Source organism: Oncorhynchus mykiss, chromosome 23 (genome assembly GCF_013265735.2).
Source record: "Oncorhynchus mykiss isolate Arlee chromosome 23, USDA_OmykA_1.1, whole genome shotgun sequence".
NCBI lineage: Eukaryota > Metazoa > Chordata > Actinopteri > Salmoniformes > Salmonidae > Oncorhynchus > Oncorhynchus mykiss.
In genome coordinates, this window is record NC_048587.1 from 30724822 (window position 1) to 30741992 (window position 17171).

The 17171-nt window shown below is 42.2% G+C and overlaps 1 protein-coding gene across 7 annotated transcripts in view; it reads left to right on the forward strand.

Annotated features, from left to right (window-relative positions):
* Positions 1-3566: 3566 nt before the first annotated feature.
* LOC110502565 (girdin) overlaps positions 3567-17171 on the forward strand; it is an 88301-nt gene continuing 74696 nt past the window's right edge. For 4 of the 7 annotated variants that reach the window (XM_036960150.1, XM_021580698.2, XM_036960151.1 and 1 more), the window contains exons 1-3: positions 3567-4324; positions 4458-4558; positions 12582-12690. In XM_036960150.1, coding sequence (XP_036816045.1) covers positions 4262-4324; positions 4458-4558; positions 12582-12690 — 273 coding nt within the window. In that variant the 5' untranslated portion in view covers positions 3567-4261. The remainder of the gene's footprint in view (positions 4325-4457; positions 4559-12581; positions 12691-17171) is intronic. The other 3 variants (XM_036960152.1, XM_036960155.1, XM_036960156.1) reach the window with 1 other exon arrangement.

Below are 17171 nucleotides of genomic sequence, written 5' to 3' on the forward strand. Positions count from 1 at the left end.
CTCATGTTTCAACATGATAATGCATGGCCCCATGTCGCAAGGATCTGTACACAATTCCTGGAAGCTGAAAATGTTCCAGTTCTTCCATGGCCTGCATACTCACCAGACATGTCACCCATTGAGCAAGTTTGGTATGTTCTGGATTGACGTGTACGACAGTGTGTTCCAGTTCACACCAATGTCCAGCAACTTCCCACAGCCATTGAAGAGGAGTGGGACAACATTCCGCAGGCCACAATCAACAGGAGATGTGTCACGCTGCACGAGGCAAATGGTGGTCACATCAGATAATGACTGGTTTTCTGATCCCGCCCCTACCTTTATTTTTAACGTACTGTATCTGTGACCAACAAAGGTATATTTGTATACCCAGTCATGTGAAATCCATAGATTTGGGCCTAATGAATTTATTTCAATTGACTGATTTCTTTAAATAAACTTCAACTCAGTAAAATCTTTAAATTGTAGAAGCGGTGCTCCTAGTGGCCGGAGACTTTAAAACTGGCAAACTTTTACCTCAACAATCATTTTACCTCATTTCTATCAGCATGTCACATGTGCAACCAGAGGGAAAAAAAACTCTAGAAAAACTTTACTCTGCACACAGAGACACGTACAAAGTTATCCCTCATCCTCCATTTGACAAATCTGACCATAATTCTATCCTCTTGATTCCTGCGTACAAGCAAAAACTAAAGCAGGAAGTACCAGTGACTCACTCAATACGGAAGTGGTCAGATGTCTTCACTAACATTTTCAACCTCTCCCTGACCAAGTCTGTAACACCTACAAGTTTAAAGCAGACCACCATAGTCCCTGTGTCCAAGAAGCCAAGGTGACTCTGCTTAAATGACTACCGCCCCGTAGCACGCACGTCTGTAGCCATGAAGTGCATTGAAAGGCCAACACCAACATCCCGTTAACCCTAGACCCACTCCAATTTGCATACCGCCCCAACAGATCCACAGATGTCGCAATCTCAATTGCACTCCATGAGGCCCTTCCCAACCAAAAAGAAACACCTACGTGAGAATAGTGTTCATTGACTACAGCTCAGAGTTCAACTACATAGTGCCCACAAAGCTCATCACTAAGCTAAGGATCCTGGGACTAAACACCTCCCTCCAACAACTGGATCCAAGCGGTACCATTGCATCAAGTCTGGAACCAACATGACCATGAACAGCTTTTATCTCCAAGCCATAAGACTCCTAAATAGTTAGTCCAGGTAGTTATTGGTTAACTTTTTATCTGCATTGACCCTTTTTGCACTAACTCTTGTGACTCATCCCATATTCTGCTTGCTGTTTATTGTCTATCCTATAGCCTAGTCACTATATGTTATTTTACATTTTTCAATTATTCCATTTTTTTCTCTCTGCACTGTTGGGAAGGGCACGTAAATATGCATTTCATTGTTAGTCTACACCTGCTGTTTACAAAACACTATCCCTGTCTGCCACTTCTCACCACTCCAATGGGGCAACAAGTGAAATCACCCAGTAAAATACTACTCGGGTTATAGTCTAAAAGTATTTGGATTTAAATATGCTTCAGTATCAAAAGTAAATGTAATTGCTAAAATATACTTAAGCATTAAAAATATAAATCATTTCACGTTCCTTATATTAAGCAAACCAGACAACACAATTATATTGTTTTTATTTTATTTACAGATAGCCAGGGGCACACTCAAACACTCAGACATAATTTACAAATGAACTATTTGTGTTTGCCCACCAGATCAGAGGCAGTAGGGATGACCAGGGATGTTCTCTTGATCAGTGTGTGATTTGGACCATTTTCCTGTCCTGCTAAGCATTAGAAGTACTTTTGGGTGTCAGTTAAAATGTATGGAGTAGAAAGTACTGTATATTATTTTGTTTAAGAATGTAGTGTAGTAAAAGTTATACAAAATATATAAATAGTAAAGAACTTACCCGCAAAACTACTTAAGTAGTACTTTAAAGTATTTTAACTCACTGTAAGTACTTTACACCACTGATCATAGTGAGGATATTAATAATGAGATGTGCAGTACCATTTTGTTCCAATATTTGATTTATTTAAAAACATTTCATGAAATAACTAAAAAAGTGAAAACTTCATTGTTAGTTTGCCTAAGCATGACCATCATCCACATACCAATTGTTGTACCAAACTTTCTTTGTGTCAGCAATTGGACATTGTTTTTAGTGGGGGGGCTAGTTACCCCACATGTTACTAAGAGTGATTTGTACAGCAGTAGATATATTAGAGTGGGTTATGTCAATAATCCAGTATATAAATAAATATATGGTGTGTATAAACAGTGTAACTAAAACCCAATGTATGGTAGTAGAAATATTGCAATGAGCTATGCCGAGAATACAGTACTAAAATACGTAGAACAAAACCCCATGGCAAAATGGATAGAATTACAGGGAATTAGCTTCTGGACCATAGTACGGAATATAAATAATATGTATGTGAATGGTGTGTAGAGACAGTATAGACCGTATGTGAATATAAAAGCAGTAGTTATATAGGATGAGTTATGACTACAGTAGAATACAGTATATACATATTAAGTGGGTAAAACAGTATGTAAACATTATTAAAGTGACCAGTCTCTAAGGTGCAGGGTAGAGGTGCACGGTAGAGTACCGGTAGGCTAGTAACAGTGACTAAGTGTACTGGGCAGAGGCCGGCTAGTGATGACTGTTTAACAGTCTGATGGCTTGGAGATAGAAGCTGTTCATCAGTCTCTCATGCCCAGCTTTGATGCACTTGTACTTTCTCTGCCTTCTAAATGGTAACGGGGTGAACAGGCTGTGGCTCGAGTGGCTGAGGTCCTTGATTAACTACTTGGCCTCCCTGTGACACTTTGTTTGTAATTACAGGTAGATGACAGTGTAAAAATCCAATATGAATTACCGTGACCTTCAAAGCAGTGCATTCCAAATAGTTTAATCAAAGGGTTGTGCGTGTTTGAGGATAAATGATATGTGCACTGGCATGCAAGTATTACACAAATTGAAGAGTACTGTTTTTTTTAATCAATCAACATCAGGATATATCTATAGATGGGCAGATGAGGATTTCTTTCAATCATTAATACAAGGATTTGTCTGGACATTCTTATTGATCTCTGTGTGGTAACACTAATGATTTTTCTAGTCATGTTGTTTGAGATCATTTATATGAATACTACCCATAACCTACATTGGCAGCCAGCCAGCCAGCATGCCACACACACACACACACACACACACACACACACACACACACACACACACACACACACACACTGCATAGTCCTACTGACACACTCACTTTGACAATATTCATTGACAAAGAAGACATCAAATGTGAATCATTATGTCCTGCTAATGTAGTCTATAGTCTCCATACAACATAATCCATTTAATGTGGAGGTGGAACTGTTAATGACAACGTGCTGCAGCCCTATTTTCTTGAGCGCAGTTGATTTTGGCGGAAGAAGACACGTCCGCTGAGTACGCTGGAATGAAACAAAACGGAGTTGAGCCGGAGTTGAGCCCGTGGAGGCGGTACTTAGTCTAGCGCCATCAGTAAACTCATGTCAGTAGTAGGCTATTCAGCCGTTAGTCACTTGGCTGGAAGAAGGGAATACTACATGACAGAAGAAAGACACCTCTGCCCAATTCTATTGGAACAGTCGTTGGTTTTATTGGGGAAAAATATGCGACCTTCACGACTTAAAAGAACGTGATGGGGAAAGGAATACATTTTTTAAAAGAGTATTGTAACTCGACGTCCATTGGAGGAAACCAGTTACTGTCTTTAGGCTTACTACTAGTTCTGTGTTTTATCAGATCAACGTTAGGTTTTCATGGAGCATGTTCTTTATTATTAGCCTACCTGTACAGGTCTAATGTCTTAGTTAAAGACATTTAGCTGTAGGTAGGTAAGCTGCCTTGACGGGCACAGGCTAGATGGGATTCAAGGTTTTTCAAAAAAATGTGATGGGAGTCCTTCTCAAGGAGGGTAACGTTAACATGTTTATCTCGGGTATCAGATACGATAATTGTGGATACATTTTCAGCAAAACCCGACGTCATTGACTTGTTTTCTTTATCGGCAAAAGTTGTGTCTGTTTAATTAAATCAACCACATGAGCGGCGTCTAAATTAAGGACGCGTTCGGAGGGGTGAAAGGCGACGCGAAGAACATTTCCCGACAACGAGAAAATACAGTTTAATTCAAATTCTCTGGAATTGTCGCTGTCCAACACAAGGAAATGGAAAGTGAGGTTTTTACGCCATTGTTGGAACAATTTCTGCTCACGCCATTGGTCGCCTGGGTAAGGCACCCTAATTAACCATTCTATGGGAATTTGAGCAAAGCAATTAATCAGGGTATCCAAAATAAATGCCCTGTTTAACAAGTGATTTGGTTTTGCTGACAGGTTTGGTGTGTATTGTCATATTTTTCAGGTTAAGGCGGCTGGGCATTCATCAGGAAACGATGGCACCAAACTATCGGAATACATTGAATTGTTGGATGGCATTTATTTAAACGAGATCATGCTTGAGATGTAAGTAGTAGCCTGTCTGTCATTTATGGGTGCTCTCTGTCTTTCATGAATGAATGGCCACGCATGCTTCTGATCCATTGGCCACTCTCATCAAGTTTTGCCCAGCACTGTAGGTTACGGTGGATTCATGACACAAATTCAGGACAAAACATGTTAAACGAGTTCCACAGACACATTTCACTAGTGAAGTATGTCAGCCATCGATGCAACTAGATTAGGTGGTCTAATCAGAATGAGTTGTAGGTATTTTGAAGCAGACCGTTTCACGAGTTCTGTATTGATGGCGGAGTCTGCAGCAGGTCATCTTCCACTCGAGCAGTCAGTCACTGACATGTCAGAATGTGAATTGCAATCTGCAGCCTGCTGAAGACCTCCTCTCCCGGGCGCTTGCTCTTCTTGCCTGCTAGAATAATACAGAGGGCAGCTATTCTACCTCACTCACCCAGCCTACCCCTTGAGGAGAAGTAGAAATGAGGAATCCATCCATCTCTGCCATGACCACTGACACGCACTATACAAAAGAAGCTGGTTTCCACCCATGCTTTTGTCTGGGCTAGGTTTGCATTAAAAGGTAGCCTATGTCAACTTTGGCCTACTTATCCTGTATGAGTAGAATGAACCCTAACCCAAGTTATTTATTATGGGCATTATCACTCTGGATTCAAAATCAGATGGCAGACATCAAATAAATTCATTTTTTGTTATTGCAGAGCACTTTCTTCTCACACTATGAGCTTGTTACTTCTCACACATTCTATTAACAGGTCTAATCTCTACTGGCCCAGAGTATCAGTTAGCTCACAGTTTCCAGGTACTAGCTGTGCTCATGCTGCCTTGGCAACACTCATCAGGCCTCAAATCTTACTAGGTTGCCAATGACCTTGCAAACTCTACTCGGGTGTGTGTTTTTTTTTTTTTTTTTTTTTTTTTTTTTGGCAAATTTGGTATTGTATTCATATCCATTACTCCAGTCATACCAGTAGGCCTTGTTTATAATTGCCAATATAATCAGTCAAAGACTAATATTTGGATTTGTTGATTTTCATCCCAAGAGCAGTTTTCAGTTTAAATGAACTGTAGTTTAGCTTTGCTTGTCTGGCCAGCAGGGTGTTGGGGCTGGCCAGTCACTTCATCCTAGCTCTTTGTGTGTGTGTGTGTGCGTGCGTGCGTGCACGCGTGCACAGTCAGTTTTGGGCAGCTGTTGGCACTCGTCTGCCCAGCAAGACTCCCACACAGAAGGCACATTGTCAAAATCTGTTGGGAAGCAGGTCTTTGTCTCACTCTCCGTTTCGTCAAGGCTACATATTCATCTTCCGTTGGCTGGTTTAAGATATTCACTGGTAAATATTTACCTTGTGCTGGATGAAGTTATTATTATTCCCCCCCATGTTTGTCCTTGGTTTAGTTGATTCGGCCATATCAAAACTCAGACTTCCAGTTTATTTAGTGAAGTTGTACAAAAGTGTAGATTTAGTTCATGTTAACCATGTTACAGCTCATATGACTTCAGTTTATTCAACATGCCATTTCTACTAAACTTAATGTTGTCTGCAGTGACGCTGAGTTTGTATGCAGAGTGGAGAGCTGCGTTAAGTGATGAAAAAGATTAACTGCCCAGCGGGTCTGTAAAGTTGATGGCTTTGCCCAACAATACGCACTCTCACTGCCCAAGTCTGTGTTGAAACTCCTGCCGAGTGCTGTTATCGTGGGTGTAACGGTAGGCATACTTGGTATTGACCTGCCTATGATCAATGTAGCCTCGTAAAGGGGTGCTCAGTCTTGTCCATGAGCAGCCATTAGAAAGATAAATGGATGTCTGATAGATCAAACAATCCATTTAAAACCACATTTCTACTAGGCGTACAGGCATCATCCATCTAGCACAGAGCTGTGTAGACCTTCAGATTCGCATGCTTTGAAGTAGAGGGTGTATCATGTACTGCATAAAATGAACATGTAACGAGTTGCAGTGCTTGATGTACAAATAGTGAGTTTGGCTTACTACCATTTGAATCTTCTCGTGTTGAATACTGTATGTGTGTGGTTCATCATGTACTGTACACAGATAAGGGCTCCAAATGATTTAAGCATCTGTATGTTTATTTTGTAGTATCTCTCCAAGCTGTTGACAGGGAGGCAGGCAGACTTAAGTTGTCCAGGAAGCACAGAGGCCCTGCTGGATTATCTAACGGCTAGTTGGACTCACAGATGGCATGGTGTCACTGTCCTGCGCCTCAGTCACTACTGCCCAGCCAATTAGACCACCTTTCAGCAATGTACTGTAGGTCTGTTTTCTTGTGTGGAGCACAGACTGGACAGAAGTGAAATTTCTCTCTTCTCATTGCATTGGTCAAAAAGCAGGTTCTTATTTTTTCTGGTTGTACTGGCATACATTACAATGGTTCAGGTCCACTGTTGTAATAAGGTGAATGGCTGCATTTTCAGTGTCTGGGATGGTTGACCTCAAGGCCAAATTGTAGCACAATTTAGAGCTAAACCTGTTTTTGAAGCTAAATTTATGTATCAAGGGTAACTACATCCCCCTCAATTCTGGAAGTGATATTGTTAGTGTGCTGTTTTCCACTTCAGTGCTCAAATACATCACCCCAGTCCATGAAACTCAGATAAATGAGACTAATGAGCATGTGACACACACACACACACGTTAATTCCACCTGAAGCTGTGCAGCAGCTGTAGGGAAACCAAATGCTCATTGTTCCTGAGCCTCTCCCTCAACACCTCCAGTCAGGACAAAATCACAGACGAGTGCGGCCCACTTCCAACGCGACATGGCCACTTAACGCAGTGGTGCAGCAGTTTAGAGGAAGCTCTGTTGAAGGACAACAGTTGAATTAACTTAATCCATATAGGATTAAAATCTCCAGCAGCTCCCCAATTCACACAAAGAGGTTGTTGTTTTTTTTCAACTGGAAAAAAAACGGGTGATAAGACAGGACGGCATCACAACCACCACCTCTGCAACACTGCTGAACCACAACACGTCTCCATGCACGCTGTCTCCCTGTGTTTTCACTGAGCAGCATGCTTCCTGCTTTTGTTTTCTCTCCTGCTTAGGAAGACTGGGTATAGTTTGGATTCTTGCTGGACGGCTGGTGTATATTTGTTGAATTTCCCTAAGCTAGGTTATTTTTCCTTTGGAGATCAAAGGCTTCAGTCATAGGCTACCACTGACAGCCAGCAAGACAGACATCCCACACCATGCTGCTTTCCCGTTATCTGCCACAGACCAAACATTAATGACCATCCTCCCTGCGTCGCATCTCCCACTCTTCCGGGCCGACATTCCGTTTATCTGCCTGAACCAAGACCTCTCCGTGTCTACCTATGGTTGGTGTGAACACAACAGAGCTCGTGGTTCTGTTTTTGGATGGTAATGTAAACAGTGGGCATTTATTATTATGCCTGATGTCTTGTGCTTCACTCACATGGTCACTAGACTACGGTATTGAAGGAGGATGTTATAAGCTGGAAAAAAGCCCTGTGAGTCAGACATGCAGGAAGCAGCTGTTGTGACCTTGAAAGGGTACTGCTTTAACAAGGCCATGCAGAGACTCACAGGAATAGGAACGAACGGCCCTATGGAAATGTACATGAATGACACACAGCTTCATACAGAACCAAACTACCTGTTAAAGCACAAGGCCACGAAAATAAGGCCGAGGTGCAGAACCTACTGCAGCTGTTCCCTCTCCCTGGATATTATAACGTGTGCTGTACTGTAGAAAGAGTATGTTACAGTAGATTGCCGTGATACCGGTTGTGGCTTTCAGGAGCTTTGAGCTGAAAAATGGAAATGATTGGGCAACACTATAGCAGCTCCATGAGACACACACACACTGTCATCCTGCCTGCATAGTTCTGAACACCGCCTCACCATAGTGGGACAACTGTAGTCATCATCCACATTCCTCTCTGGTGATTCCCCCAGCTAGCCCTCCATGTGCCTGGGAAGTAATCACTCCTCCCCACTAGTGTGTTTGGACTGAGAGGCTCACTGGCTCTGTCCTCCTCGTGCTGGGCAGCCTGCCCCTGCTCTACTCTCTGCTCCCGTTGACTTTGATGCCGCATGTCAGAAGTAGGTTATTTCCCAATGCAACGCAGGAGCGCCCTGGGCAGTACTGTGCTCTGCATTGACTATTGACTTGTATGTTGACTCCCCATTGTCTGAAGCCTATATGATCATCGTGGTACATTATTTGGGTTTTGTCTACCTCACAAAGTGCCCTATTCAGGTTCCTGCAGTCACTAACACTGGGGGTGATGTAGTCCAATGAGGGAGGAGGAGTAGAGAAGGCCTCGGCCTAAAAAAACTGAGCCACGGCGGGATTGGGTTTTGTGTTTTCAAGGCACATTGAATTGGCTGTGTTTCTGGCTCTGTGATGTATAGAGAAGTTAGTTACTAAATTAGCATCCTCCTTCCCAGCTCCCTATGTGCAGCCAATGCTCGGCTTGAAAGGATTTCAGCTCCCTCCATGCTATTTAATTAGGGGTTAAGATGACCCCACCCCCAAAGTGCTCCTCTAGAGAGGCTCTGAGTGAGCGGTGGGGTCATGTGGCCAGTGCTATTCAAAGTGCCCTTAAAGTGGACCCTGTCTTTCTGATTTGCAAGACTGAGGGGACAGTGTGTGTGTGTGGGAGCATAGCTGATCAAAATGCCTATTGACACCCGCTCCCCTTCTCAGGACAGTTGCTTTCATAAAAAATCATGAATGTTGTCATTTTATTTATCATAGTTCAATGATAGCTCTCTGGTCTTATGAAGTGCCATTCAAATTTTTATAGGCCAACTGCTAAGTCTTAACAATACAGGGGGTTTCAGGAAGATGCTGGAAACTCTGTTTATTCTATTTTATCAGTTGCTTGGCAACGGGCCTATTTTTCCATTATGAGTATTATGACCGAGGCGCATTAAAGAGGTTCATTTTATCCCTCACCGAGTGTTCTAATTCCATGGAAGCCAAATCTAGAACAGAGTTAATGGTGAGGGGAGAAATTGTGCAAGGTTCATTTGAAATTAGCCGTGTACACATGAGGTTGTGTTAGACATGAATGCTGAAAGCTTGGATCACAGATGCAGGCATGTATGACTGCACGCACATGCTACACATGTACATGCACTCATGCAGGTAAACACACAACCCTGTTTACAATAGATTTAACCTCTCTGGGATATGTGGGACGGTAGGGTCCCACCTTGCCAACAGCCAGTGAAATTGCAGGGCGCCAAATTCAAAACAACAGAAATCCCATAATTAAAATTCCTCAAACATACACGTATTTTACACCATTTTAAAGATACACTTGTTGTAAATCCAGCCACAGTGTCCGATTTTCAAAAAGGCTTTACGACGAAAGCACAGCAAACGATTATGTTAGGTTAGTACCTAGTCACAGAAAAACACAGCCATTTTTCCAGCCAAAGAGAGGAGTCACAAAAAGCAGAAATAGAGAAAATTAATCACTAACCTTTGATCTTCATCAGATGACATTCATACGACTTCATGTTACACAATTCATGTATGTTTTGTTCGATTAAGTTCATATTTATATCCAAAAATCTCAGTTTACATTGGCGCGTTAGGTTCAATAATGTCTTGCTTCCAAAGTATCCGGTGATTTTGCAGAGAGCCACATCAATTTACAGAAATACTCATCATAAATGTTGATGACAATACAAGTGTTATGCATGGAATTATAGATACACTTCTCCTTAATGCAACCGCTGTGTCAGATTTCAAAAAAGCTTTACCAAAAAAGCACACCATGCAATAATCTGAGTACAGCGCTCCGACAACAAAATAAAGCCTTACAGATATCCGCCATGTTGTGGAGTCAACATAAGTCAGAAATAGCATTATAAATATTCACTTACCTTTGATCTTCATCAGAATGCACTCCCAGGAATCCCAGTTCCACAATAAATGTTTGATTTGTTCGATAAAGTCCATCTATGTCCAAGTACCTCCTTTTTGTTTGCACGTTTAGTACACAATCCAAACTCACGAGGCGCGGGCAAGTCCAGGCATACGTTCAGACAAAGTCCTATTACAGTTCTTAGAAACATGTCAAATTATGTATAGAATCAATAGGATGTTGAGGATGTTGAGGATGTTTAGGATGTTTTTAACATAAATCTTCAATAATGTTCCAACCGGAGAATTCCTTTGTCTGTAGAAATGCGATGGAACGCAGGTTGCTCTCACGTGAGAGCACGTGATCAGCTCATGGCACTCTGCCGAGACCCCTCACTCAATCAGCTCTCATTCCCCCCCTCCTTCACAGTAGAAGCCTCAAACAACATTCTGAAGACTGTTGACATTTGGTGGAAGCCTTAGGAAGTGCAATAGGACCCCATTGACACTGTATATTCGATAAGCAATGACATGGAAAAACTACAAACCTCAGATTTCCCACTTCCTGATTTTCTCAGGTTTTTGCCTGCCATATGAGTTCTGTTGTACTCACAGACATCATTCAAACAGTTTTAGAAACTTCAGTGTTTTCTATCCAAATCTACTAATAATATGCATATATTAGCAACTGGGCCTGAGTAGCAGGCAGTTTACTCTGGGCACCTTATTCATCCAAGCTACTCAATACTGCCCCCCAGTCCCAAAGAAGTTAATGAACATGCCATGCCATTTGGGTTTAATGGCCATACAACAAATTTAGAGATTTTGTTGTCAAAAATAATTGTCCCATCCTCCAACATTGGGAGATCATTCGCTTTATCAGCGACGCTTTTAAATCTCCAGACCAGTAGATCATTGGAACGCTGCATGGACGCACCATCAGATTGGCTTCAGTAAGAAATGAGGTCAGAGGAGAGCATCCAGAGACTGAACTGAAGCCATCTGGCCAGTGAAGGAGCCCAGTGGAGGCCTGCGTGTGTTTAATCTCTGAGCTTGTAAACCATGTTGGTCCAAAACCTTTTGGTTGATGATCATCAAAGCACAGCTCTGAACTAACAGACAGTAGATGAGAGGGACTCAGAAATTGGGTCAACCTTGGTGGTCTGTGAGGACAGATGAGGGGAAATTCCTCTGCTTTTGTCCTGTCAGTGTTCAAGAATTCAATTCAATACCCCTTTTTTTTGAATTTCAGGTAGTTTCATAATGTATTCCTCATAAAGTGTAATGAATGTAGTTTTGAAAATAATAATGCTAAATGATTTAGAATGCATGATTAATGACTAAAATGTTGATTCATTAAAGGCAGATTGTTGGAATTGCATTGACATTTTTTACATTTTAGTCATTTAGCAGACACTCTTATCCAGGGTGACTTACAAGAGCAATCGGAGTTAAGTGCCTTGCTCAAGGGCACATCGGCAGGTATTTCACCTAGTCGGCTAGTAGAATGTCATGCATTCCTCATACACTCAGAGCAAGGAAAATACGTATTGTTCTGAAGTTCCACACCCATGCTTAGTATGTCTGGAATGTCTGTTAATGCAGGTTGACACTCCTGATAACAGTTACGCTCCTAGCCCTGGGGCAGCACATCTCAATAGTACTCCTTGACTATACTAGAATGCACTCCCTCTGTGATTCTCACACCAGACTCTCGAGTAATAGTTAAGTGAGTTGTTTTCACTACAAACTGTCCTGGAACACAGACAAACGTTCCAAAGTTTAGACCAGGGCTCTCCAACCCTGTTCCTGGAGAGCTACTGTCCTGTAGGTTTTCGCTCCAACTGTAATCTAGTGTACCTGATTTGTTATAATTAGCTGGTTGATCAGCTGAATCAGGTTTGTTACAACTGGGGTTGGATTGAACATCTACAGGAAGGTAGCTCACCTGGAACAGGGTTGGAGAGTCCTGGTTTAGTTTTAGCTCTGTTCGTACTGGGGTCATCAACACAACCATGAGAAATGTCAAACACTGATTTAACACTGTACTGCTAATGCAGCATTTTACTGACTGACTGAAAGGCAGAAAGACAATTTACAAACGGATTTGTCTACTCTGCTCTTATTCTCATCTATTTTTTCCCCACAGAAATCCAAAAGCCACTGTTCAAAGAACCAACAAGAAAGTGAACAATGACTCAACACTGCGCATACAAAACCTCTCCATCCTGATCCGGCAGATAAAGTCGTACTACCAGGTGAGTGGGCAGTTAACCCTAAAGCTCTAATGGAAAAATGATACAGATTACATCTGGTGCTGAGGTCTGGTTCATTGTGCTGATCTGTTAAAGCCATTAGCTTCTTTGCTCTTTGGGATCAATGACATTTTCTACCCTGAGGTTTGTCAGCAAGACACGTTTCAGTGGAGACTGCCTTGTGTGTACACACACACACACACACACACACGTGCACAAAATCAAGTTTAAACTAGCCTATAAACAAATACACACACATTGGAAAATAAGTATAAACACACACATATTTGAAGATGTCTGTGGCTGGTGTGATGTGGCAAGGGGACCTCCATCCAGATGTCACGGAGGCTTCTATAAATGGAAGGGAACTGCATGCAGACATGTTAGACATTTTTGGAGCTGAAACGCAGCACACTAATGTGGTTCTCCGTCTCACGCTTTGACTAATGAAGATCTGGGATGTATTTTGGTTTCAGTTTTGTGAGCGCTCAGAACAGTATTAAAACGGACACACTATGAGGAGTTACTTACCCACTATAGTAACTTTAAAAGCTGTCTGCCAGTAGTGTTTCAGTTTCGCTGCTTGGCTGATGTTTTCACTGCATTAGATCATATCAGGTTACCCAGCAGAACAGTCTGACACAGCCATGGGAAATCCTCTCCTCAATCCGGACAGAGATGTTCCCTCCAGTCGGCCACCATCGATCTTCCTATCGTCATCTGCAAGTCTCAAAGCAGAAATTACGCAGTCACATCCCATAAGCCCAATGCTCATCAACATACCATATTGTAGAGTAGGATGATGACCAGGACTCTGGACACTGCTATTACATGCTTGGCTAAGCGACCTTCCTGGAACATCTCACTACGCAGGGCCATTGTTTATCGACATTAATGTCATAAGCCTTGAAAGCTCTGCTAGGCCCTCTCAAAATGTCTTTCAAAATAATCTGTCACAAAGCCAAGAGTCTTAATACCCTTATTAGCCGCTTGGGTTAAGTAAGAACATCAACTCTCCAAGTGGCCATGTCAAGCTGAAAGCATTAGCCTTAGATGCACAATGAATGCTTCTACGGTGGGTGTCATCAATCTTTTCCTAGCCTTTCCTGCCTTTGTGCTAACCTCATGTTTTATATATTGTCAATCCAGTGAAGCCACCACTGTTTGTAGCAAGTCTCTCAATTGTCGTTGTGGCTTTACCACCCACAATCAACTACTCTGTTAACTGGAAACGCCATGCTATTTTCCTTTCATGTGGACGGCAGTGATTCTTGTGGTGTTTTGTGTAGACCTGCGTAGTCCGTTTGACTTGTTTGAAATCCACTTGATTACCTCATTCACATTCATCAAGGGTTGAGATTTGATGGAGGGCTGGCCTTTGGTGTGAATGACAACTACTTGACTGAGATCAGTGGACCAGCTGCCAGCAAACACTGCTTGGCTTTTTTTTACGTTTCTTTCGTGACTTTCAGCAATTATAATATTATATATATATTAGCTGATTAGTGAACACAAGTAATTGCTCCACTGAAACAAGAACAGCCCAGTCTTATGATATTGGTTAATGTGTAAGAATGATTTCAGATTAAAGGTCTGGTCAACAGACACCTTGATTTTATTGAGGTCTTGAATTGAAGCGTCCTCCAGCACACTACTCCTTATTCCTAGGCTCTGGATTGCCTACTATCCAGCCTTAAGTTGCTATATCTGCCCTGTCTAAGGTTCACCCTGGTGCTTCAGTGCTGCTGGTTATAGACCTCTATGACTGGCCTGCCTGGCTGATCCTAAACTAGGCTAGTGGAAAACAGGCCAGCGGGCCCCAACCATTCACCACTGGGGCTGATCAAAGTCTAGAGAGAGGCACTTTGACATTGAACAATGTCTTTGCTTTTCTTTGCTGTGGTCCCAGTTGTTCCTGCTTTTTAATTCATCCCTTTTTAATCTTACGTGTTCTAGATGGAAATGTAATCAATTCTCTAGGTTTTCAACTAATGGAGTTAACATCATACTAAAGTGGGCACGTAGACGCTGCAGGGCTCATTTGGCATATAGGGTGGTTATGTTGGCAGCTCTACCATCCTTTTGTCTGTCGATTCTGCACTGTAGCTTCACTCTTGAATCTCGGGAGGAGGAACATTATTAAGCTACTGATCGTGCTGACTCCGCTCAAAGTTTCCTGCAACTGAACAAATGTAATACTTAAGCTAACACTCCTCTTCAGAGCTCCGGTGTCAGACTACAGACCTCCATTCCTCTGGGATCCCATATATCCATCCACCCATCCTATTAGTGCACCAGTGTCTTGGGACATGTGGAAAATGACTTTGTGCAGAGGTTGTTAAAGTGGAGTGGCCTATAGTTCCATAATGTCTTTCATATATATTTTAATTTATTTATTCAGTCCGCTCTCATCGGCATGCATAATATGCATTTTGTCATGTTTCTGCTATTGCACTTATCTGCTTAAATATTTGTAGTCGCTCATTGAGTGCTATTGCTGTTGTCATGGATACTGTGTTACTACGGTATGACACTGTATTGCGGCTGGGTTTTGTAGGAAGGAACAATGCTCATGACTTGTTTCTGTCAGAAGGAATGATTGATTAGAACCAACGCTTTCCTAGTTCTGACTTTTTATTACACTAGGAGTGCACAAGATTTTCATTTAAAGAATGGCATCTCCTTTTATTTACGAAGTAGGCTATTGATTCTTTGTCATGTTCTTTCAGGATCCTCATTACTCAACTGCACGTAATACCTTCCTTAGCTAGGCTTTGGTCATAAGGATCAGGGCCTGTGGTAATCATTGGTGGCTGCATCGCTCCCAGGTACTTCGTAGTCCACTGAATTCAACTGTGAGGAGTGCTTTCCAAATACTCAACAGTTCACTGAGTACTACCTGGTGATTCAGAGTCCAGAGTCCAGAAGGTGGTTTTGAGATCTAACTTATTAACTCTATTTCACACTGGAAATGGTAATTTTACATTTTTCCGAACATTTTAAGTGCATTCCTAGTAATGATATTTGGGTTTGCCAGTATTGTTGATTGGTCATATGAAGGTTTCTCTTCTTGGTTACTCAATCCAAATGATTGTTAGGCCTATTTATTTGGTGGTCTCTGTTTGGCATGCATGCAGATTTTTCTGGAGCTCTTGCCAGCCAAACAAATTCCATGTGCGTAGCTTCACGTCAAGTAAAAAAATAAAAAGATGACTTAGCCCTACACTTTTCAGTACCGATGTGAATTGAAGAGTGGACCTGCTGTGTAACATCACCCTTTAGCACTGCTTTGCTTTGGGGTGTGTTAAGGCAGTAGCTCGTTTTGTTTTCACTGCATTAAAGGGAACAGCGCTCCATTCACACACAGGGCCTGGTCCTCAGGGCACTGAGCCTAATGTATCTTTTGACCTCACCCCTACCCCATGCCCATTTTAGAAGCCATTTAAAGATGAGTTGGCACACTCACAGCTCACATCCTCTCTGCTATCATCCAAATGCTAAATAATCCTCCACATATGACACTTTAATGCTGTATGTCTCTATCTATCCCCGGAGTAGTGGACCTTGTTTTGGAGGCTCCAGGGGACTGAGTTCCCCTAGCGGCTGAGGCTTGCTGACCTACACAAAGACAGTCTGTTAGTGGGCCAGAGGGCTGAGATGGCGAGAGCAGAGCATAGGATGGATGTTGTTGTTTTTGTCTTGGACTTCATCATGGAAATATTTAAGTGTGTGTTAATATGGGAAAGGTTCAAGCCAGAGGTTCTTTTGCTTTCTTTGAATCATCGGCAATTCACAACATTTATTTAATTTTGGAACTGCGTATGCCTGATCCCTAAGGGATTTCTTTCATGGCCTTTGCATTTGAAACATGAGCAGATCAGTTTATTAGGGCATGTAGGCTACTTGTAGCTCGGGGCTAAATGCATCTACTCATGCAATCTCACATGCTAAGCCTAAATGTCCTGTTGATGTCAGAGCTGTGCCGATAGCTGGTACATGCACATCATCGCCAGTCTTTCTTTGCAGGGTTGTCATTTTGTTGGTTTATTTTTTTATTTGGCAGATGCAATATAGATTGAGGCCAGAATTCAATTCATAGCACAGCACGCTGGACAGCTGACATTGCAGCTTTTAATGGCCTTTCCCCTGACTTTCGCAGAGATCACATTCACGGTAAAGGCCGTCACGTCAGCTCCATCAGAAATTAGCGCAGATCTAACGTGGATCGGATCAAACCAAGCCTTTATCTAGATTCTGCATTGCTGTGTAGCCAATGCCCCTAAAGCCACACGGGAGCAAAGTATAATAGAGAATAGCATCATGACTATCTATACAAAAAAAGATTGTCAGTGACCTCGCCGTGTTCAGAGAAATTATAATTGGATGAGTACTGCCCCTGTCTTAATATAGCTTAATGAGAGGTTTTTAATTCATGAAAGCGTATTCCGCAGAAGAGCTTGGCGAGTGTTCTATTAAGCCTCGAC